General features: G+C 42.3%; 1 protein-coding gene across 1 annotated transcript in view; it reads right to left on the reverse strand.

Annotated features, from left to right (window-relative positions):
• LOC110951781 (transient receptor potential cation channel subfamily M member 1-like) overlaps positions 1-18,802 on the reverse strand; it is a 62,506-nt gene extending 43,704 nt beyond the window's left edge. The window contains exons 1-9 of the mRNA XM_051944604.1: positions 18,666-18,802; positions 10,915-10,991; positions 9,783-9,963; positions 9,486-9,699; positions 9,147-9,271; positions 8,891-9,062; positions 7,768-7,942; positions 6,649-6,772; positions 3,497-3,569 (exon numbers count right to left, since the gene is read on the reverse strand). Of these exons, the coding sequence (XP_051800564.1) occupies positions 3,497-3,569; positions 6,649-6,772; positions 7,768-7,942; positions 8,891-9,062; positions 9,147-9,271; positions 9,486-9,699; positions 9,783-9,963; positions 10,915-10,991; positions 18,666-18,749 (1,225 nt within the window). The 5' untranslated portion in view covers positions 18,750-18,802. The remainder of the gene's footprint in view (positions 1-3,496; positions 3,570-6,648; positions 6,773-7,767; positions 7,943-8,890; positions 9,063-9,146; positions 9,272-9,485; positions 9,700-9,782; positions 9,964-10,914; positions 10,992-18,665) is intronic.
• Between the last annotated feature and the right edge of the window lie 3,568 nt (positions 18,803-22,370).

The following is a 22,370-nucleotide window of genomic DNA, read 5'->3' on the forward strand; positions in this document are numbered from 1 at the left end:
GGACATGCAGAGAGCAGAATCTGAGCATTGATGGTGTGTTGTTTTAGAAGCAGCAGATTAAGATCAGCGGCAGCAGGAAGAAGCAGCTGATGCACCACTAAGCTGCAGATCTCTGAGAACACGGAGATTAAAGCTGAGGGCTTTGTTCTGCTTCAGATTTATCTGATTCATTCAGAGAACATTCAGGTTCATCCGGAGTAGCAGGAGAAACTCCTCAAGGCAGTTCAAGTTCCCCTGAGATGAAGGCCCTGAACCTTCCAGGTGAGAAGACTGCAGCGTCAGCCTCAAGTTCAGTCACTTGGAATGTTACAGAACAGAGCTTTTATTTAAAGATGTCTGTGAAAGTTCAGCTTCCCACGTCAAAGGTTTCATAAAATAAGTTTAATCAAATCTGAGCTTCATTTGATCCTTATCAATTACAACCAGCTGTAATCAATAATCAATGCAACCAGCTAGTTAATCATAATCACTACAACCAGCTATGATCAAATCATCAATAATCAATACAACAAGCTTGTGAGTTTTAACTAAACTACTTTATTATTAATTATTTATTATTTTATTATTAGTTGTTGTGTGTGTTGTATTATTAATATATTATTATTATATATATTATTATTTATTATTATTATTATTATTATTATAATAAGTATTTTCATCGAAACTAAAAAAAATTGTGTGAGACGTGTTCACATATTACTGGCTGCTGAATGTTTTATTTATATATCATGTCTTCTAGTGAACCAAAAAGATCTCCAGTTTAAACATTAATTGTGTGATGTCAGTATGTCGTTCAGAGTTTAACTTTATTCTGAAGATTTTTAAGAGGAGCAGTTTGTTGGATCCATAACACAGCATCATATTGAAGGTTGGACTCTGTAGATTCTTGCTTGGAATCCGAACATCCAGAACATTCTGGAAGATGATCATCTCTGATCTCCTCTTGATTCCCTTAAATTGTCTCAGGGTCAGATCAGATTCTCAGGAACTTTCATGGATTTATTGACCTTCCTCTCCAGGTATGAAGGATGATGACCCCTTCAGGAGTCTCTGCGAGTTTCTGCTGCTGAATCACATTTCTGTATGGTTGAAACTTTCTGCAGCTGTTAAATGAGTTTCCTTTCGTGAGACTCTGGATTTTTGTTGCAGTAATTATTGATTATTTCGTTGTAGTTCATGATTTCTGGATCTTTTATTAAAGAGGAGGATGGAGTCTCTGCAGCAGAAGAAACTTCATTAATGAATCTCTGGATCCTCCTTCATGTTTCACTCACAGAACTTCCCATCTCAACCAGAAGAATGTTCTCCTACAACTGGAATACAGCTGCAGTGTCCAGAATGTCACCAGCAGGGGCGATAGACTCCACACAGCAGAACTTACACCTTCATCATCATCTATCCCATTCCTCAATCATCCTCCTCATCCTCACCGTGTGATTGTAAGAGCTCTCTACCTCATTCCTCCCTCATCTTCACCGTGTTATAGGCTGTTCTCTACTTCATCCCTCTTCACATCTCCCTCATCCTCCACCGTTGTTGGAAAGCTCCTCTATACGCATTCGCATCATTCTTCAATCCTCTATCATCCTCACCGTGGTTGGAAGCTCCTTCTACCTTTCATCATCTTCATCGTCCTCATCCTCCTGTAATTGGAGAGCTCCATCTTAACTTCATCATCATCTTCATCCTTCCTCATCTCCGAATGACTTCTAGCTGGGCTCGTGGGCTGACACGAGTCTGTGATGAGCTGGCCGGTTCAGCTATCGAGCTTCATCCATCTTCATCCTCCTCAATCCCACCCGGGTGTTGTAGAAGCTCCTTCTACCTGTTCATCATTCCTTCATCCCTCCTCATCCTCACTGTATCTGTAGAAAGCTTTTCATCCTTCATCCTCTATCCACTCTCACATCCTCACCGTGCTTGGAGAGACTCCTCTACCTTCTCCTTCTTCATCCTCCTCATCCTCACGCGTGTTGTGTCAAGCTCTCCAGCCGGGGGATGGTGGGAAGTGATGGATGTTCACTCGTTCTCATCAGGAGGGCAGCTATCAACAAAGTAACCCGGTCCAACACCAGAGGCATCCATCATGGCCTGTTCCAGAGAGTTCTAGCCTGTACCAGAACACACCCTTCCATCATCATCATCATCTCATCATCATCTCTATTTCTGAACTCACGTTTTTCTATTGTTCGTTTGTTGTATTCTCCTAAGTTTTTTTTAATCCTGTTAGTCGTTTGGTTCTGGACAGTAGATTCAAGGTCTGGATTCGGAAGTATATGGTTCTGGATTCTGATTCGTCGTTGGGTGTTTGGTTCAGATTCTTGTTCTGGTGTCAAGATTCTGTTCTGGTTCAGCAGATTTTGGGATCAGATTCTGGTTCATTTTCTGGTTCTGGTCAGTTCAGTTCAGATTCAGGTTCAGATTCTGGTTCTGTTTCTAGTTCTGGTTCAGATTCTGGTTCTGTCTGGTTCTGGCTTCTGGCTCTTACTGGTTCTGGTTTTTTCAGATCAGGTTCTGGTTCAGATTCTGGGTTAAAGATTCTGGCTAGGTTCTATTGGTTCAGATTCTGTTCTTAGGTTCTAGTTCTGGTTCGATTCGTGTCCTCACCAGCGAGCGCTCCAGTTCGTCTCGTGGTCGGTCTCTCTTCAGGGTGGTTTCCTTGGTTGGCTTTTCCCCCTTGTGGCCGCTTTCTTGCCCCGGGCTTTTCCCTTTCCTGCGCCCCGCAGTGACTGGCCTCTGGGCCGCCGGGGCTTTTAGGGCGATCAGCCTGGTGAAATACCTGAACAGGCTGGGAGAGACATTAATTCAATCAGCGTTATTGATCAGGGGATCAAATAATCCGAGCACACGATAAGCTGAAATCTCTTTGAACAACAGCAGGAACTTCTCACACATGGAGTCTAACACTGGATTGGATTGATTGAATGGAGGATTTGAGTGGACTGATTGGATTGATGATTGACGGATTGTGGACTGATTGATGATTAAGTGACTGATTGATTGACAGATGTTCCACAGTGAACTCACTGGCAGTGGTGTCGTTACACGAAGAATGCTGACTGCGAGCTGATGTCCCACTTTTCCAGCCAGGAGCCACACTCTAGCTGATCCAGACGCCGACGGCATGTACCTGAAAACAACATTTGATCAAACAACAACAACGATCAACAACATCATCGATTAATATCAACATCGACAGCGCAACAGCACCAAAACATAAACAACATCATCAGAACAAGCGCAACAAGCAGCAACAATATCATTGACTGCGAGGGCATCCATGACACATGGATGTAGCGAACATCACCACATTAAGCATCATCTGGCATTCAACAACAAGACATCAACATTACACACAGCATCAACATATCAATCATAACACGAAAACAGTCAATATTCAACAACATAGTCAACAACAGACACACCAACAAAAAAACTATAAATGGATACAACAAAAACAGCAGCATTACATCATTACTGTCCTGCTGAATGTTACCTTTGAGCAGAGCTGTGAGGATGGACATCTCAATGTCCTGCTGTCCCTCTGAGCCCATCCTGAACACTGTGATCTACACAAACAAACAACACTTATCTACAAGAACAAACACACTGTGATCTACACGAACACAAACACACACACAACACTGATTACACAAAACCACAGCGACACAGCAGAGATCCTAGAGAACTGAAAACCATGAAACAATTCATCTTAGAACATTTGAGTTCTAGTTGGAGGTCATGAACCTCCTCATTAGTCTTTGTCATGGTGCCCGTTGCTGCTAAACTCCCACAATGCTCTCTGCTTTAATCCTCCTGGTCTCTACAGGGTTAAACGGGAAGAGGCTCCACCTGCTGGAACAACCAGGTACTACAGCTGATCTACATTTTACTGACATCATGGAGAGAAGCAGGTTTACTGCAGTACATCCTACCATCTAGTACTACATTTACCCTCTAACACTACATTTACCCTCTTATAGTACATTTACCCTCTAACGCTACATTTACCCTCTAGTACTACATTTACCCTCTAGTACTACATTTACCCTCTAACAGTACATTTACCCTCTAATGCTACATTTACCCTCTAGAACTACATTTACTCTCTAATGCTACATCTTGACCGGGTTCTCCTGGATCTTTCCAATAAAGTTCCACCTACAGAACCTTAAGTAACACACAGGTACAAAAATAAAGATTTGTTCTTCCTGCATTTCACAGATATTTATCTGTCAAACAGAACCACTGGATTAGTTTCAGTAACTCTGATGCTCTTAAAGTGTTTATTCCAGAAGCAGACTGAGGTGCTGTTTCAGCTGATCAGGACAAAAAAAAACTGGGTCAGAAAGTCCTGTGTTAATATCTGTCTGCTTGTTCTGGTGGTTTACTGATCGTTGTTCTGTGTTTGTTTTGGTTCTGGTTCTTCTGGAGTTTGGTTCTCTCACGTCCAGTGTGTTCCTGCAGGTTCCTCTGGTTCTGATCAGGTTCCTCTGGTTCTGAGCAGGTCCGTTGTTCTGGAGTTCATCGATGAGAGTGGACCTGTTCCCTGCTGTTCTTACGGCTCATTTATTCGGACTTCGGTCGGTTCAGCTGAGTGTTTTAATCTGACTGCAGATCAGTTTAAGTGAATTGATGCTGAGATGTTTTTAAATTTACGGCAGTCTGCTGCTGCAGCTGTTCTCCGGAAGAAGCCGAGGATTGTGGGATTAAATAAATGCTGGAGGGTCACAGAACAATCTCTGCTAAGTGCTGCAGGTTTAAGGTAAAACCTCCATCATTATGTTAATGTTCAGTTGTGCAGCCGTGGAACCAGGAGGTCCAACTGGAGGGTTCCTGCTGGTTCATGCAAATGTTCCTTCAGACCTCCACTGGTGGAACTGAGAGATTTGATTCTAACAAGTCAGAACTTCTACATCTCCACACAGAAAACAGCTGATCATTAAAAAAAGAGGAAATGATTCACACTGGAGGCCAGAATTAAACCTGTTCAGCAGCTTTCAGCAGATCAGTAATCAAGTTTGATTTTCAATTAATTGATTCAAAAAATTCAAGAATACACAGAAAGGAATATCAGGAAAAAACATCAAAATCCGTCATCTAAAAAACTGTCAAGCAAAAATAAAATAATACAATGAAAGTTAAAATAAAAATAATTAAAATATTACTACGACAACAAAAAATATCAGAAAAATAAAATTGTTTTCAACAACATCACTAAATTGAAAAATATTTGAATGTATCAATAATATAATAACAAAATGTAATAAAATCTTATTTCTGCATGGAGTCTCCATGTTCTCCGTGTACATGGTGGGTTTCCTCCCACAGTCCAGAAACATGCTGAGGTTAATCAATTATTCTAAACCTGCCTGTAGGTGTAATTGTTTGTCCTGTTTTAAGTTATCTTCTTGTTTTTTACTGTGAAGATCTTTGGTCACCCTTTGGGCTGTTGGAAATGACCAGACAAATAAACTTTAAAGCTTTTAAAATGCCCCAAAGGTTCAGAAATGATCCCAAAATACTTTACTTAAAATTTTATTAAATGTCTGAAAAATATCAAAAACATCAGTTAAAGGTTTGAAACTGCCAAAAAAGATGTTGAAAAATCCCCCAAATTGTCAGGCCGGCTGCTGACAGGTCCAGATAGTGCCCTCCCCCTCCCTTCTCTCCACTCTATCTCCCTGGAGGACCGTCAAGCAGCAGCGACAGGTGTTTCACATTCGCCGTAATCAGGGACAGTTGGACGTCAGCCAATCAACCTCCACTCTGACTGCAATATAACCAGACGCAAACACCTCTCCATGCTAGACTGTGACTCTGCCAGTAAACTGTTCACAGCTCGTTACACCAGCCATTCTGCTCCAGTGTTCTTTCTTCAGTTTCTAACCATTGTCCTCCTTTTACCGCAGTTCTGGATCCACCTGATCCTGCTGTTACCACACTGTTGCCAGTCTCTGGTTCCCGGTTGTCCATCCAAAGGAGACAGAACCTGCAGCTGTGAACCGGTCCTGAACATCTGGCATTTAGTCGTGTGCTAGTCTAGCCTCCCACTCTAGTTAGAGTAGGATAAGTCTTCCTAGTGTTCACAGTCTAAGTTTCATAGTGTTAGTTTGGTTTTTGGCAGTTAAGTTTTGCGCTTTTCTTCTTACCTTGGTGTTACCAAAAGTGAGTTGATCGTGCATAGTTTCCCCAGGCCTCTAGGAGTAGCCGTGAGTTTAGTTTGAGTGTTTAGTTCCATTTCCTGTAGTTCACTACGCCATTTTTGTAGTCTTTTGTTCTGTAAATAAACTTTGTGTTGCATTCAATGTCTGTTTGGTCATTTTCTGCGCCTGAGCTGCTCCATCATTCGTAACGCAAATAAACAAAATATTGACAAAATACAATAACAGATAAATATCCATAAATACCCGAACAGTATTTAGATAAAATGTCACAATTATCATCAATAAAAACATTTTAATAACATCCTCCACAAAAAGTAAAAGCTGAATAAGATTTATTTATGAATTCATGAGGGGAGTATGAGTGGAACCATGAGTTGGTATCTTCTCCCTTCAGTCTGACAACTTTAATGTGACACAAACAGGAAGTGGATGGATGAAGGGACAAGGGGTGATGAGCAGCAGCTCTACAGGGTCCTCCTACCAGAGCTCTCTTCTTCATGCACTCCATCACCATGAGGAACAGCTGCTGGGCCTGGCCTCGGCTGTAGTTGAAGGTCTTCTGGATGGTGACCAGCAGCTGGTCTTTGACGCTGTCGCTCACCACCCTGAGGACCAACAGGAGAAGCAGATGATCAACAAACCACACAGTTACAGGCTCAAGTTCTCTGTGGTCTGTTTCTGCTGAATAAAATAAACTCAATTAAATCACATGTTCCAGATAAAAATGATCAATTAGTTAGAATAGCTAAAGATTAAATCTGTTCTATCACTAGATTACAGTTAGACAATTTAGAGATTAAATCATTCATATATTATAATTTAAGCTGTAATATTTTCAGATTACAGTAAAAATGATTAAAGTGAAATGATGATATGAGTGAACTGAATGACACGTGAATGTAGCCCATAATATCATCAGACAGGATCAACAGCAGCTCTGTGGGAGATCTAAAGTCACTGCTAAATAACTGCATTATGTCTGTTTAGAACAGCAGATCATTTCCTCTGATGAACAGAGACAAACATTTTACTAAGAAACTGATGAACATGGTTCTGAAAGGATCTGAGAACAGCAGAACGTTCTCAGTCCTGGACCTATGGACTGGGTCTATCTATGTCTGCATCATGGCTCCACATGGAGAAGAACTGCACAGAGGAAGAGAAACATCTGACTGAGAGACTCGACAAAGATGGAAAAAGATCCAAGAAGATCAATGAGCAACTAAAAACCAGAGAAGCACAGAGTCAGCAGGAACCAGGAGGTCTAGAAGGAGTCATAGTTCCACTAATCAGGAGGTCTAGAAGGAGTCATAGTTCCACTAATCAGGAGGTCTAGAAGGAGTCATAGTTCCACTAATCAGGAGGTCTAGAAGGAGTCATAGTACCACTAATCAGGAGGTCTAGAAGGAGTCACCTGAAAGTAAACATAAAGTAACGTTACATGTGGTAGTTTACTGTATTAGAACTGACATGAAGCTGACAGCTGGCATCCAGTCAGTCTTAGATCAGGTGATCATTAGATCAGGTGATCGTTAGATCAGGTGATCAGGTGAGTCTGATCCGTCAGCCCGAATCTGCTGACCAGCTGATGTTTCCTCACCCGTCCTCCTCACAGTATCTGTGAGCGAATGAAATGATGTCTGAGGCTCGGCCGCTGCCATCACAGACCACCACCGGGACGGGAGGCTCCTCCCTCAGACTCTCCAGGACGATGGTGATGACATTGGGACCTCCCTCCACGATCAGACAGACCACCGGGACGCCGTGGCCCAGACCTGGAAGAACAGCAGCACGGTCACATGGTTTAGCCGAGCTTAGCACACATTAGCAGTTAGCTTTTAGCACTAATGGTGCTGAGTTAGAAACATTCTCTGGGATCTGTTGGTGCTTCCAGTTCTTCTTCACTTGGTTCTGAATCCTGTAAGAGATTTTGACTGAAGCTCTGGAGAGCAGAACACTGTTTCAGAGACTTATCCAGTTTGTTTTCCACTCAGTGCAGAAATGAACATCCGTGTATTTATAAGAGCGATGCGTTAAACTCTCCAGTGAGACCAGCAGAGAGTTCTTGAACTAGAACCAGTATTTAGGTGAAGATGACCGAATCCTCCTTTAACCTTTAACTTGGTTTTTTAGTGATGACAGTAAATCTTAACTCACTGATAAAAGGACCAAAAAATAACAACCTTCAGGTGATATCTTCAGTAAAAAATGTAAAATAAATGTTTGAAACAAACATCTTGTTGAAGGACCCATTTATCTCCATTGAAGATTAACTGAACAGAACTCAGAGGTTCTGTTGACTTTATGCTGCAGTCGGAGGTCATTAAGCTCCACAGAAGTCTTTGTCATGGTGCCCGGTGCTAGATAAGTTTCTGGATCTGGACCCTTATAGTGTTCTGGGTTGGCCTGTGGTTTATTTGGTGGGTTGTGGTAGTCTGGGTCTGTCTCGTGTGTTCTGGTGGTTCTGGTGGTCTTGGCGGTCTGGGTCAGCCTGTGGTTTTTTGGTGGGTTCTGGTGGGTTCTGGCAGTCTGGGTCAGGGTTCTGATGGCTCCTCGGCGGTGAGAGGTGACGGCTGAGCCTCCCTTTGCTGTCCCTGCCTTACAGACTGATCCAGGCATAGGATGACAAAGGGAAACTCACAGGTCACATGATCAGTCACCTGGACCGGTCTGAACACTGGCACTGATTGGCTGTCTGGGCAGGTCACATGGTTGCGACTCACGTGTGTTGATCTTCTGCAGAGCAATGTGTTTCTCCAGCTGCCGGCGGAGGCGGACCTCAGCGCCGTACTTCCCGCTGGTCCCGTTGTCGGACAGGATGAAGTGAGAGTGGCTCCCGTTCAGGACCGACAGCTTGCTGAGTGGGTTGGACATGGTCTGGTAGGACCGGGTCACCTGAAACACAGAAGGGAGTCTGGAAGTCACAGGAGGGTCTTCTAGATGCCACGGTGAAGGTCTTAGTCAGGCTGGTGGTCTTACGTCTCTGCCGACCAGATCTTCTTTGTTCTCCACGATGCCCCACGGTGCGATGCCGATAGCGCAGACTTTACCTCTGGACTTAGACGAGTGGTCCTTTAGAGCATCTCCAACATGACGAATCACTCCTGAAACACAGAAGAAGATCAGGACCAGGATCAGGATCAGGAGATCTGGATCAGACACTAAGCTTGGATACATAGGAAACTAGCTAGCTTTGCATAGCATACAGACTAGAAACAGTCAGCTTAGCATAGCATACAGACTAGAAACAGCCAGCTTAGCATAGCATACAGACTGGAACCCGCTGCTCTGGGAGGGAGGAGCTCCACCGGTCGGTACCTGTACTGACTCCTCCGGTGAAGATCCAGGCCCCGGTGGTGACGGCAGCTTTGATCAGTCCTTTGCCAAAGACCTGCTTTAGTTTGGGGGGCAGGTCGAAGTTCTGAAGGCCTCCGTGGACGGAGATGAGCAGCGTGGGGAGCTCCAGCTGCCAGTCCTTCACCATGAGGTGGAGCAGTGAGTCTGGTTTGGAGTCATAGGAGACCCTGATGTACTGGGGAGGTACAAGGAGGAGTCAGTGTTAAGATCTCTAACATGAAGCTCCTAATAAACCCAGCAGATCTGCTTCACTGGTACCATGGCTTTGTTGACGAGTCCTCCTCCCTGAAACTCCAGGATGCCGTAGGCGTCAGTCGGGGAGGTCTGGGTGTGTTTCACTGCGCTCCACCTCTCTGCAGGCTCCAGCTGGACCAGTGGAGCTCCTTCATCTTTGGGAGGGATGGAGGTGTGTTGAGCCACCAGCTGACCACAGCTGCACCTGAACATCAACAACATCTTAAGGAGGAACTTCCTGTCTGACCCTCAGATAAACAGGTTCAGCTGCACATCATCAGAGAACCAGCGTCTGTAGAAACTTGAAGCAACTGGACTTCTCTTTCACTTCAGGTAAAATGTCTTCTAGAACCTTCAGGAAGTCCATTTGCCTTTTACTGAAGCTCCTAGAAGCTCTAAATACAAAACAAAACCAACAATGAGGGCTGTGATTAGTTATTGAAAGATATTTACAACCCCCGCCCCCCGAAAATCTGCCTGTAATCACAGGTTCACCTGGACAGGAAATAGTCTATCACAGGGCTCCACATAGAGACAAATACTCACACCTACAGATAATGTAGACTCACTAATGGACCTCAGAACATTATTGGACTATGGGAGGAAGCTGGGGAACCTGGAGAACCCAGCAGGAGAACATGGAGACTCCATGCAGAAAGATCCCAGACAGGGACGTGAACCAGAGATCTTCTAGCTGTGAGGTGACGGTGCTAACCACTGAGCCACCGTGCCACCCACAGACTGAAGTGATGAACTGAACCTAGACTGTCTGCAGATCTACACTCTATGGATCTATGGATCCTTTGAGTAGAAAACGTTTAATAGAAGAACGTTGTACAATGTGTTCCCTCACCTTTAACAGACCACATCACAGGAACGTTATAAAAGGTTCTGCATATAAAACATTTTGTCTTCTGAGGCCTCGATAACATCTGAGAATATTTTGTGAATCTTTAGAACATTCTTCTTTGTTCATCATGAACCCAATCAGACAGAATAAAACCAGCTAAAAGCCTTTTTATTTTGTAGAAACGTTACTTCAACATTAGATTAGAACATATTTTAACATTATCAAAACATTTAGGTAACATTGTGGGAACGTTTCTCGGTATTTTAAAAGGACATTTATCTGTTGGAGTAAATGTGAGAGTGGAACCTGCTGGCGTCTTTGCTGGGAATAATCTGGATGCATTCTCTCTTCTGGAAGGTTCTCTCGATCCATGCTTTCTGAGTCTGAAACACAAGAACAAGAACCATCAGAATGCTGCTGAGGAACTCTCATCAGTCATTTAACAGGGAAAGAAGAATCATTTTTGTCTTATTTCTGAATTATGGTTTCGATTCTGGAAAAAGAAATCTGACTGATTTAAAGAATAAGTTCAGAGATGAATTAATACAGAAGAAAAACAGAAAAAGGAGCTCATTTCTGCCTGTTTAAATAAAATTCTACAGCATTTCTGTTTCTGTTCTGTTAAGGTGACATAAAAGAGAGATTTTCTTCTGTTAATATAAACTACAGCATTAATGAGGCAGGAAATGCAGTTTAAAGGAAGCAGTGAAGTTCAGACTGATGTAAACATCTGGAGCAGCTTTAACCCTATCCTCAGATATTTATTATTATTTTATATTGTAGAGGTTTGCAGATTCCTTCTGTGCATCATAAATGCTGGTTTCTGGTTCAGGTTCTCCTCCTTCAGATGAAAAGCAGAAGAAGCAGCAGCAGCATGTGATCTGAATGGATCTGACTAATTACTGGAAGAGTACAGCTTCCATTCCTCTACGACTAAATCCTCTTAATGCTGCAGCGAAAACACAGAAACACAGAGCGGCTCTTTATCTGCTGGAAACTAAGCTGTGTGTGTGTGTGTGTGTGTGGGTGTGTGTCTGTGTGTGTGTGTGTAGTTGTGTTGTGTGTGTGTGTAGTTGTGTTGTGTGTCTGCTCTTTGTGAGATTTTTGCACTCTGCATGATGGAGGATTAACGTCTAACATGAGCTTCAGGTTTATTGTCTTTTCATGTGAACCTCCACCTTCATCATCATCATCATCATCTTCATCTTCATCCTGCTCTGATCAGTTGACAGTGGGACCTGATCACTGATCACTGATCAGTTGAGGTGTTTTCTGAAGCTGCTGCCTCATCATGAAGTTCCTCCAGAGGAGAGAATTTCCTGTGATAGAAACACAATCAAACCAACTCAACCTTCTGAATTAGAAACCTAACCTAAACGTTAAACCAAACAGAACACCAGGACTTGACCGGATCTGTGGTCGGCTGCTGAGGGCCTGCAGTAGCCGGCTCGTTGGTGTCTTCTGCATCTCTTCACCCGCTCTTTGTTTGAACACTCAGTCCCCTCACTCTAGAAGTCCTTGATCATCTGTCCCATAGCCAAAAAGAGCAAACCCACTTGTGACAATGACTACTGGCCTGCATCATTAACATCTCTGGTCATGAAAGGGTTTGAAAGGCGTATTCTCTCCCAGCTTCAGGAAGAGGACAGTATGCATGCTGACCCCCTTCAGTTTGCCTACAAGCAGCACAGGGCTGTGGATGATGCCATTCTAACCCTGCTGCATAGCACTCACACCCATCTTTAAAAGCCCAAGTCACTCATCAGAATGGTCTTTATGGACTTCTCCAGTGCTTTGAAGACTGTGCAACCTCATCTGATGGGACGGAAACTGCTCCAGACGGCTGTTAATCCACATCAGATTCTCTGGATCATCTCTTTCCTGACATATAGACACCAGAGGGTCCAATGGCCACCTCAGAGCATCCAGAACAGTCTCCACAGGAGTCCCTCAAGGCTCTGTCATCTCACCAGTTTTGTACACATTTTATACAAATGACTGTAAGAGCACAAAGCAAGGTTTCACATACATTAAATACTCCGATGACACTGTGATCATTGACACCACCAACTCCCAGGGAGACCTACAGGGTGAGATGGACAGTTTTGCAGAGTGGTGTAGGCTGAACTGTCTTGAGCCGAATCCCTCAAAAACTAAAGAATTAGTTGTGGACTTTCGCAGAGATCCTCCCATCATCCCCACTTTGTCAGTCAACAACCAGGCATTAGAGAGAGTTGGCTCATTCAAACACCTCAGGACAATTGATTGATCACAAACTCACCTTCCAACCAAACAGTGAAAGCATCTTTTCCAAATGTCAACAGCACCTCTTTTTACAACGGAAACTCCGAAAATTTGAGGTTCACCAGTCGGTTCTAATGGCTTTCTACAAATGTTTCATTGAATCAGTTATCACCTTCAACATCTCAGCCTGGTCCCTATCCACCATCCATCCAATCCACTAAACAAAATCATAACAATGAGCAGTAAAATAATTGGACTGGAGCAAGAACCATTAATCAGCATCTACAGCAGGACAGATAGCATCAGACACTCACACACTGTACAGCCACTACAGTCTGCTGCACTCAGGTCAGAGATACAGGTCACTCATTAAGACCAAGGCAGCCATGTGAAGTTTCATGCCTCCATCCATCAAACTTATGAATGGCTGAGTCATTTTATTTATTTTACTACCAACTCTTCAGAATCGTTTTAATTATTTATGTATTTGGCACCTCACTCTTTTGTATGGATAACGTACCTTTTTAATCTTAATTTTTATTAGTCTTTTTATCTCTTATCTCCGGTATGTTGGATGTGTTGTGTATATCGTATGTTGCTTGTGTTTATTATGCGTGTTATGTTGCCGTGTACAAGAACTCTATGGCCAGTAAACGCACAGATGCTCTGGCACAAATGAAGTTCCTAACGGAAAAATAAAGTTCTTTGAATTGAACTGAATTAGAAACAACAAAAGTGTAGCGGCTGTTTAAAGCTCTTCCAGATTCACAGATTTCTGTTTCTGAACCCAGAACGGGTGAAAGGATCCAACTGGAATAAAGTCAGTCGACATCATTTAATTCCTGTCTGATAAAGAAAATGCTTCTAGAGCTCCTGACATTCTGGACCAACGTGAAGTAAAAGTTGGACTTTCAGTGGTTTTTGAAGATATAAAGGGCTGGAAAACTGAAACATTTACAGAGTTTTTGCAGTTTTGTTCTCTTTTCATCCAGTTTTCTGACATAATTATCTGTCTAAGAAAAAAGTTCAGACCAACAGACCTCTGAGATGCAGCAGCTCCAAGATCAGCCTGAAGATCAACCTGAAGATCAGCCTGAACCTGATCCATGGAGATTCTGTCCAAACCAGATAAAGACTTGATGAAGACTCTTTCAGACTTGAAGAAGTCTTGATGAAGATTTGATGAAGTGGAGATGAAGACTTGATGAAGACTCAATAAGGACTGCCAGGTCTCTGGCTGGATGAGGACTTGGCTTTATGCAGCCCAGGGCTTCATGTGACCAGCATGTGAGGCAGCAAAACTCTTTGTTGCAGAAGGTCTCATGACTGGATCCGAGTTAATCCTTCCTGGAGTCTCATGACTGCTGAGCTTCCCCACAGCAGAGTTTTCATCCTTCAGACTCCACCGATCAGCTCAGGGGAACTCCCAGAGTGTGAAGCCAAACCTGCAGCTGAACTGCTCAGGATTCTTTGTGTTTAAGCTTCTTCTCTTCAGGTCATCAGAATCACTCAGGTCCTAAAGCAGGAACTCTCTTCCATCCAAACTCCATAACAGTGGTGTGCACAGATAGACAGCAGGTGATGCTCCTCAGTATCAAACAGGCACCCTCCGCATCTCAACTTTTTAAAAAAAATGTAAACATTAAACACACACAGACGCACACACACGACCCGTGCTGTGCCTCGACTCGCCCCACCCCATCTCGTAACGTGAACATGAGGAGCAGAGACGCGTGTGGCAGCAGCTGCACAGCCCATAGGCATCTCCACCCTGATTGCAGCCACCAACCAGGTAACATGTAAATGAGTCCAGTTATAGTTCATCAGCCTCAGTTGCCACACGGTGCATTTATTTGTCTCTGTTGTGAAGTAGCCGGTCTCATGCAGCGCTAAACAACCGTGCCTAAATTAGCCGACAGCCTGTCTGCTTAAAAAGCTTGACGCTACCTAAAATAATAATCAATTAATCGACATAACGTGACAACGATGACCACACAACCCATGTTATTTGGTGAATTGGTACAGCATATGAGCAGTATACTGTAACTGAATATTTAGTTTGTGCAGGTTTATTATTAGCCTACTTTAGGTAGAGGCAACACTTGCTGTGATTTATTTGCTAAATGACAAAAAGAAAAAGCAGCTTTCTGCCTTGTTGTAGCCTAATGTCAGGAACCGGTCTTGATATTGTCGATCTTGTTTAATTTATCAATCGCAGCATGCCCAGAAGGGAAAAGATGAAGAGAGACAAAGAAAGGGAGCTCCAGCAGGGAAGCAGCTCTCTGCTCTCCTGGATTAAAAAACATCTAAGGAGCATGAGGAGACAGATCATGAAGAACAAAGGTCAGAGTCAACATCAGAGTCATGTTCACTGTTTAGGGCCTTTGCCTATAATTTTATTGAGATATCTTAAAATCTGTTCCTGATTTATTTTGTCAACACAAAGTGATTTGATGGAACTACACTCAACAAAAATATAAACATAGCATTTTTTTTACTCCCATTTTTTATGAGATGAACTCAAACATCTAAAACTTTTTCCACAGACACAATATCAGCATTTCTCTCAAATGTTCACAAATCTGTCTAAATGTGTGACAGTGAGCACTTCTCCTTTGCTGAGATAATCCATCCACCTCACAGGTGTGCCATATCAAGGTGCTGATTAGACACCATGATTAGTGCACAGGTGTGCCTTAGACTGCCCACAATAAAAGGACACTCTGAAAGGTGCAGTTTAATCACAGCACAATGCCACAGATGTAAGATTTGAGGGAGATTTGTGAACTATTATTAGAACTTTGACTTTTATTGACCCTTTGTGTGATATTATTAAGATGTTAAAAATATATGCCTTTACAGAAAATGTGTTCCTGATTTTTTATTTTTCAGATCTCACACTGTTATATGAAGGCGGACAAAGGTTCTACATGTTGCCCTTTTTTTCACTGAACACCTGCCCCCCAAAATGTCTGTGCACATCACAGAACATCCATGATGTTTTCTCCTCATGAGTCATTCCACCTAAGCTTTTATAACAGTTCATGCCTAACAGCCTCATAAATCTCTGATTTCTGTGTTCAGATCTGGGCTCAGAGGTCCCTTTGGAGTTAAATGTTCTGAGAAGGTCCTGATGAGTGTTTCCTTCCACTGATCTGTGGGTCAGTGTTTGACGACATAACTGGAGAAATACTGCAGCTGGAGTCCTGAACCTGTCTGGGTTCACTGATCTGAATATCTGCTCTGCTTTGGTGGAGTAATCCAGACCAGTTCTCAGATGGTTTCTGTCTCCTCTGATGTTCCACCAACATTAAACCTTTATTTTCCAGTCTAACAGGTGGTTTGCTGTGACTGGCACTAATAGGAGCTTTAACAATCTAATCATGTTCCAGTTAAAGGAAAATACATTTAAATCTCTGCCCCATTAGAACTCTCGTTCCACCATCAGACCTGCTCACTGATGGTCCTCATGTCGGACGTAAAGACGTCGTTTTACTGAATTTTCCAGGAACATTAATAATAATAATAATGATAAACTTTATTTAAAGCGCCTTTCAAGGAACTCAAGGACACTTACAAAGGAATAAAAATTAAAGACAAAAATTAAAAACTTTACAATAAAAGTACCAATAACAAGAATAAAATAAAGAACAGCAAAGAGGTGTGACACAGTGAGGTTAGGATGTGACAAAGTATGCAGTCCTCAACAGGTGAGTTTTGATTTAGGATTTGAACATTTTGGAGGGTGTCACAGTTAATGATATCCGGGTGAAGTGAGTTCCAGAGCTGGGGAGCTCCAGATGAAGTGTTTTTGTTCTTGGTGTCAGATTCCGTGTCTGTGTTTGTCATGTAAATGCTGAGTAATGAGAACAGATTTGGATTACAGGATTTAATGAGATTAGAGCTGTTTGCTTAATGAGCCGCTTTTATTTTGAAACAGGAAGCTGCTCAGACAAAATACTCACCATTTTAAAAAATAAATATCGAAAATAACATTTCAAAAATAAAATAAATAAAAAGTGATGGAAGAAGTATTCAGTTAATTCAACTCAGCAAAATACTGCAAAGTAGAAATACTCTATAAAATACAGCAAATTAAAAATACTACATAAAATACAGCAAAGCAAAATCAGTGGTTAATCAGTGATTGATCATTGATTGATCGGTTGTTGATCCTTTCAGTAACTTCTACATTTCTCAGTCTGATTTCAGCATCAGAAAAATGAAATGCTGATTTTGTTTGTGGAGAAAAAGTCACAAGAAGACAATAAACCAGAGACAGATGGGTCACATGACCATGGGAGGTGGGTGGGGGGTGTGGAGGTCACATCAATTTTTTGGGGGGAGGGGGGGGGGCAGGTCACATGACCAAAAGATGATTTCTGAACCGAAATCCTGAAATTGTTTAAATCCAAAGCAGCTGAAATATTTTCCAGAGTTAAAGTTGGAAGAAAACGATGCTACAGATGTGTTTAGAGCTTTACAACCTCTGGACAGACTCAGAACACATCACAGTTTGTTCATTCTGAAGGAACCTCTGAAGGTGTTGCTCAGAAGAACCACAGATAGAACACCAGTGTTATTATTATATATTACACAGTACATGAAGAACACAAAACTGGAACTGGAACATGAACAGGAACCTCCAGAAACTATTTAGATGTGATGAAATCAAGCTGAGACTCTGAGGTGTCAGGTGAGTCTAAGGTGAGTCTAAGGTGGGTCTAAGGTGAGTCTAAGGTGAGTCTAAGGTGGGTCTAAGGTGGGTCTAAGGTGAGTCTAAGGAGGGTCTAAGGTGGGTCTAAGGAGGGTCTAAGGTGGGTCTAAGGTGAGTCTAAGGTGAGTCTAAGGTGAGTCTAAGGTGGGTCTAAGGTGAGTCTAAGGTGAGTCTAAGGTGAGTCTAAGGTGGGTCTAAGGTGGGTCTAAGGTGAGTCTAAGGTGGGTCTAAGGTGAGTCTAAGGTGGGTCTAAGGAGGGTCTAAGGTGGGTCTAAGGAGGGTCTAAGGAGGGTCTAAGGTGGGTCTAAGGAGGGTCTAAGGTGGGTCTAAGGTGAGTCTAAGGTGGGTCTAAGGTGAGTCTAAGGTGGGTCTAAGGAGGGTCTAAGGTGAGTCTAAGGTGAGTCTAAGGTGAGTCTAAGGTGGGTCTAAGGAGGGTCTAAGGTGAGTCTAAGGAGGGTCTAAGGAGGGTCTAAGGTGGGTCTAAGGAGGGTCTAAGGAGGGTCTAAGGTGGGTCTAAGGTGGGTCTAAGGTGAGTCTAAGGAGGGTCTAAGGTGGGTCTAAGGTGAGTCTAAGGTGGGTCTAAGGAGGGTCTAAGGTGGGTCTAAGGAGGGTCTAAGGAGGGTCTAAGGTGAGTCTAAGGTGGGTCTAAGGAGGGTCTAAGGAGGGTCTAAGGTGGGTCTAAGGTGAGTCTAAGGATGGTCTAAGGATGGTCTAAGGTGGGTCTAAGGAGGGTCTAAGGTGAGTCTAAGGAGGGTCTAAGGTGAGTCTAAGGAGGGTCTAAGGTGAGTCTAAGGAGGGTCTAAGGTGGGTCTAAGGATGGTCTAAGGTGGGTCTAAGGTGAGTCTAAGGATGGTCTAAGGATGGTCTAAGGTGAGTCTAAGGAGGGTCTAAGGTGAGTCTAAGGAGGGTCTAAGGTGGGTCTAAGGTGGGTCTAAGGAGGGTCTAAGGTGAGTCTAAGGTGGGTCTAAGGAGGGTCTAAGGTGGGTCTAAGGTGAGTCTAAGGAGGGTCTAAGGTGAGTCTAAGGAGGGTCTAAGGTGGGTCTAAGGTGGGTCTAAGGAGGGTCTAAGGAGGGTCTATTGAGGGTCTCGTTCTTACCTTCTGTGATCCAGAGGACGTGCTGCGTTTGACAGATGAGTGTCTGAAGGATCCATTCGTCCCTCTCCTCCCTCTGCTGTCCATGATGGTGAGTTCAGCTGTTCTCCACCTTCAGCTTTCCCCTGCCTCTCCTTCTGGTGTCTCCTAGTTTTCCTGGTCTACCTGGTATCTCCTCCTGGTCTTCCTGGTCCTCTTCCTTCTAATGGTGTCTCCATCTGTTCTCCTCTTCCTCCTGGTCTTCCTGGTCTTCCTGGTCCTCCTCCTTCTCCTCCTGGTATCTCCTCCTGGTCTTCCTGGTCTTCCTGGTCCTCCTTCTTCGAATGGTGTCTCCTTCTGTTCTCCTGGTCCAACTGGTATCTCCTCCTGGTCTTCTGGGTCCTCCTTCTTCTCCTCCTGGTATCTCCTTCCGGTCCTCCTGGTCCTCCTGGTCCTCCTGGTCCAGTCCTGAGTGTTGCCTTCCGTCTCTCTGGTGGTCTGTGGAGACCTCCGTCTGTCAGTGTAATCAGGATTAGAGGAGGAGGCGGAGCTCTTTAGTGGACGCAGATTTAATAAATGGTGATTGGAGGTAGATCTACTGTGAAGCTCGTCCAGCAGTAGAAGACCGACTCTCTATCTTTAACGAGCAGATCAAAGAACCAAACTTTACCTTCTGCAGGACAGAAATCAGTTTTAGTTTTTGTAGCTGATGGTAGCCGAGGTACTGAAGATCATAGAATAAACCAGATAAAACATTTAGCCTGTAGAGCTGAAAGAAAAGAAGCACACACTCAGAGTTCTTCTGTAAACTTGGTTTCCTTCATGCAGAAGAACCTGCTGCTCCGTTTCATTTAAAGTGAATAAATCCTGAGTTCTCTGAGGTTCTCTGAGGTTCTCTGTAGGGTTGATGTTCTGCTGTTTGTTTGACGTCTGAATTTAATGTGAAATAAACGAGTGAAGGATTAAAGTGATACTCAGCTGTAATCCAGCAACACGCACAGAAATAAAAACTCTTTCAGATTAGAAACAGTCAGGATTACTGCTCTGCTGTCATTGTTCTGCTCTCATCTCATTTTAGCAGAGATGCAACAGAAATCTGGAACTTCTGTCTCTGAAAGACGTTTATTATTACGGTAGAATATTCTATAGATTGTTTCCATAAATCTAAAATAACTAAAGCAATTTAAAAACTACAAATAAGGAAAGGCTTTTAAGTTAACAGTTGTTCTGGAATTATATTTTCTAATCAGAATGTTTTAGATCTTATTACAACCTAAATAATGTCACCTTTCAGTTCCTTTATGGCTCATTCCAGAACTAAAGGACATTTTACGTCCCACCCATTAATTGTCCAATAATCCACGTATAAAACCCTAAAACATGCAGTTGTTGTGTAAATGTTCTTGTCCTGAGACCAAATCTATAAAAACTAGGTGAAAAGAATGTTTGTAATATTTTAAATACCAAGTAAGTCTGGACTTCTAATAAATCTGTTTAAATCAAATTTAAATCTCCTTCTTTGGTTTTATTTTTTAATTGTTATCTCTGTAATGTGGGAACATTTTTTAATCAACATAACATTTTAAATAATAAGTATTATTCATGGAACGTGTCCCACAGCATGCTAGCAGAACCTGTAGATGATGTTTCTGTTATTTTATGTCTTGTTTTTGATGTCAACATCATCAGCCAGTTTTCCTAACGAATAGATAGAGCAAAGCTCTGTCTTCTGGTTCCTCCTGAAGCTCCTACCATCACCAGGACCTGAATAGCTGAGAACCTCCTCAGAAGGATGAGGAGACATTAGTACAGATTCAAGATTCAAAATATTTATTGTACCCTTAGGTAAATTCAGTTTACAGTGAGTGAGTTCTCTCGTATTGTAACACACCTAAAAACAACACAACACAAGACAAAGTGACGACAGCGCTACGGCTAAAAGAACAAAGAAGATGGCCCCACAATAAAAGCAAGATAAAAAATTTAAAACATAGTAAAAATATAAATAAAAATGGCTGAAAATATGTCAGACCAAGCTAGATAAAAATTTGCCATCCATGAGATTAAGATGAGAGAAGCAATTCAAGAAGTAACTATATTAGTTATACTTCAGTTTCTCTCATTTGTTGACAGCACAGATTGCTGCTGGTACGAAGCTGTTTTTATAACGTTTAGTTTCACAGGCGGGTACCCTGAACCTCCGACCTGAAGGGAGCAGCTGAAATTCACCGTTAAGAGGGTGGGAGTCATCGCTTACAACAGAGTGTAGGATTTCTGGATATGTTTTGATATATGTTTGTAAGGGTTTTCTCCACCAATTATAACCATAAGATTATAATAATGTTTCTGTAACTGGGGTTAAGATTACTTTGTGCAGAATTATTAAGTAGTCTAACTAGTTTTCGGCCAGCGAAATATTTGAGTTAGCCTAAAAATAATAATCAGCATCTGAAACATCTCTGGCTGCAGACAAGAAAAACCTCATAAAGTAATCAAGGGAAGTATTTTAGCTCAATAATGAATGTGAGTAGAATTTCGGTAGCTGAAATCAAATACAAGTTAGGGACCAAAATGTGAACAATAAACCATTGAGTCAACTGGATTTAGTTACTAAACATTTGTTTACTAACAACAACAACAAGACAACAACAACTAACTATGATTAATGATGTCTATCAACTAAGAGCACAACAAACACAACAAGCACAAAACACTAACACAAAACAAACAATAAGCAGAATGTTAATGACGGGGAAGGAAAGGAACAGAGTGCAATATTACGGCGCAATATTGGGAGAGTATTGTGTTATAATATGGCGCTCTGGGAGGAAGGAATGAGAAGACCACACCTGAAAGCAGCCGTAACTTTTAGGAAAAGCCAATGTGAAAGTCTGCCAAATGAATGGATTTAGGGAATCTAAGAATTTAGAGGAATGCACCAAGTATTCAGTGATTGAAAGGTACTTGCGTGCTGCTGATGATGATGATGATGAAGGTGACGATGATGTGTGCGGTTCGGTCGGTCTGTGGAAGCGGGTCGGAACAACGGTGGACAGAGTGGAGCCTCACAGTGATGGATAGCAAGTCGACTTTAATATTCAGGAGAACTCAGGAGAACTCAAAATGACTCAAAAGATCTCAGAGTGGTGCTTTCAGGAGAACTCAGAATGGTGGTTTCAGATGTGGTCTTTTAAAGGGTGCCTTTGCATATCATTAACTCAGCAGGTGTAGCCATATTGCCTTATTAAACGTTAATTTAATAAGTATGCACTCGTTGATTGTAGTTTATTAATTGGGGCACCACTCTACAAAAGTAGAGAAATAGCTGATAATGGATTAATTCAGTTGAACAGTCTAATATCTGAATGTCAAGAATCCTCGAAAAACATTGACCCCAGTCAACACATATAAACGCAAAAGAGATCGTAATTTTGGTTTAAATGAAAGATATTTATTGACTAAAACTCATAACAAAACAGTGATTAATACAGTAATAAGTATAATGGTGTTTGTGTGTGGGATAATAAGTGTGTGTGGGTGATAATAGGTGTGTGTGTGTGTGTGTGTGTGTGTGTGTGTAGGTTATTTATGTTTGCATTTCTAATCTGAGATTATGGCACTGAGTAATCAGACCGCGGAAGAAATATCGAGGAGTTTAATAATTTGGAATATGAACGACAGTAAGTGATTAAACGGAGAGATTAATATTAAATCAAGCTATTATTTTTG

Source organism: Acanthochromis polyacanthus, chromosome 2 (genome assembly GCF_021347895.1).
Source record: "Acanthochromis polyacanthus isolate Apoly-LR-REF ecotype Palm Island chromosome 2, KAUST_Apoly_ChrSc, whole genome shotgun sequence".
Lineage (NCBI taxonomy): Eukaryota > Metazoa > Chordata > Actinopteri > Pomacentridae > Acanthochromis > Acanthochromis polyacanthus.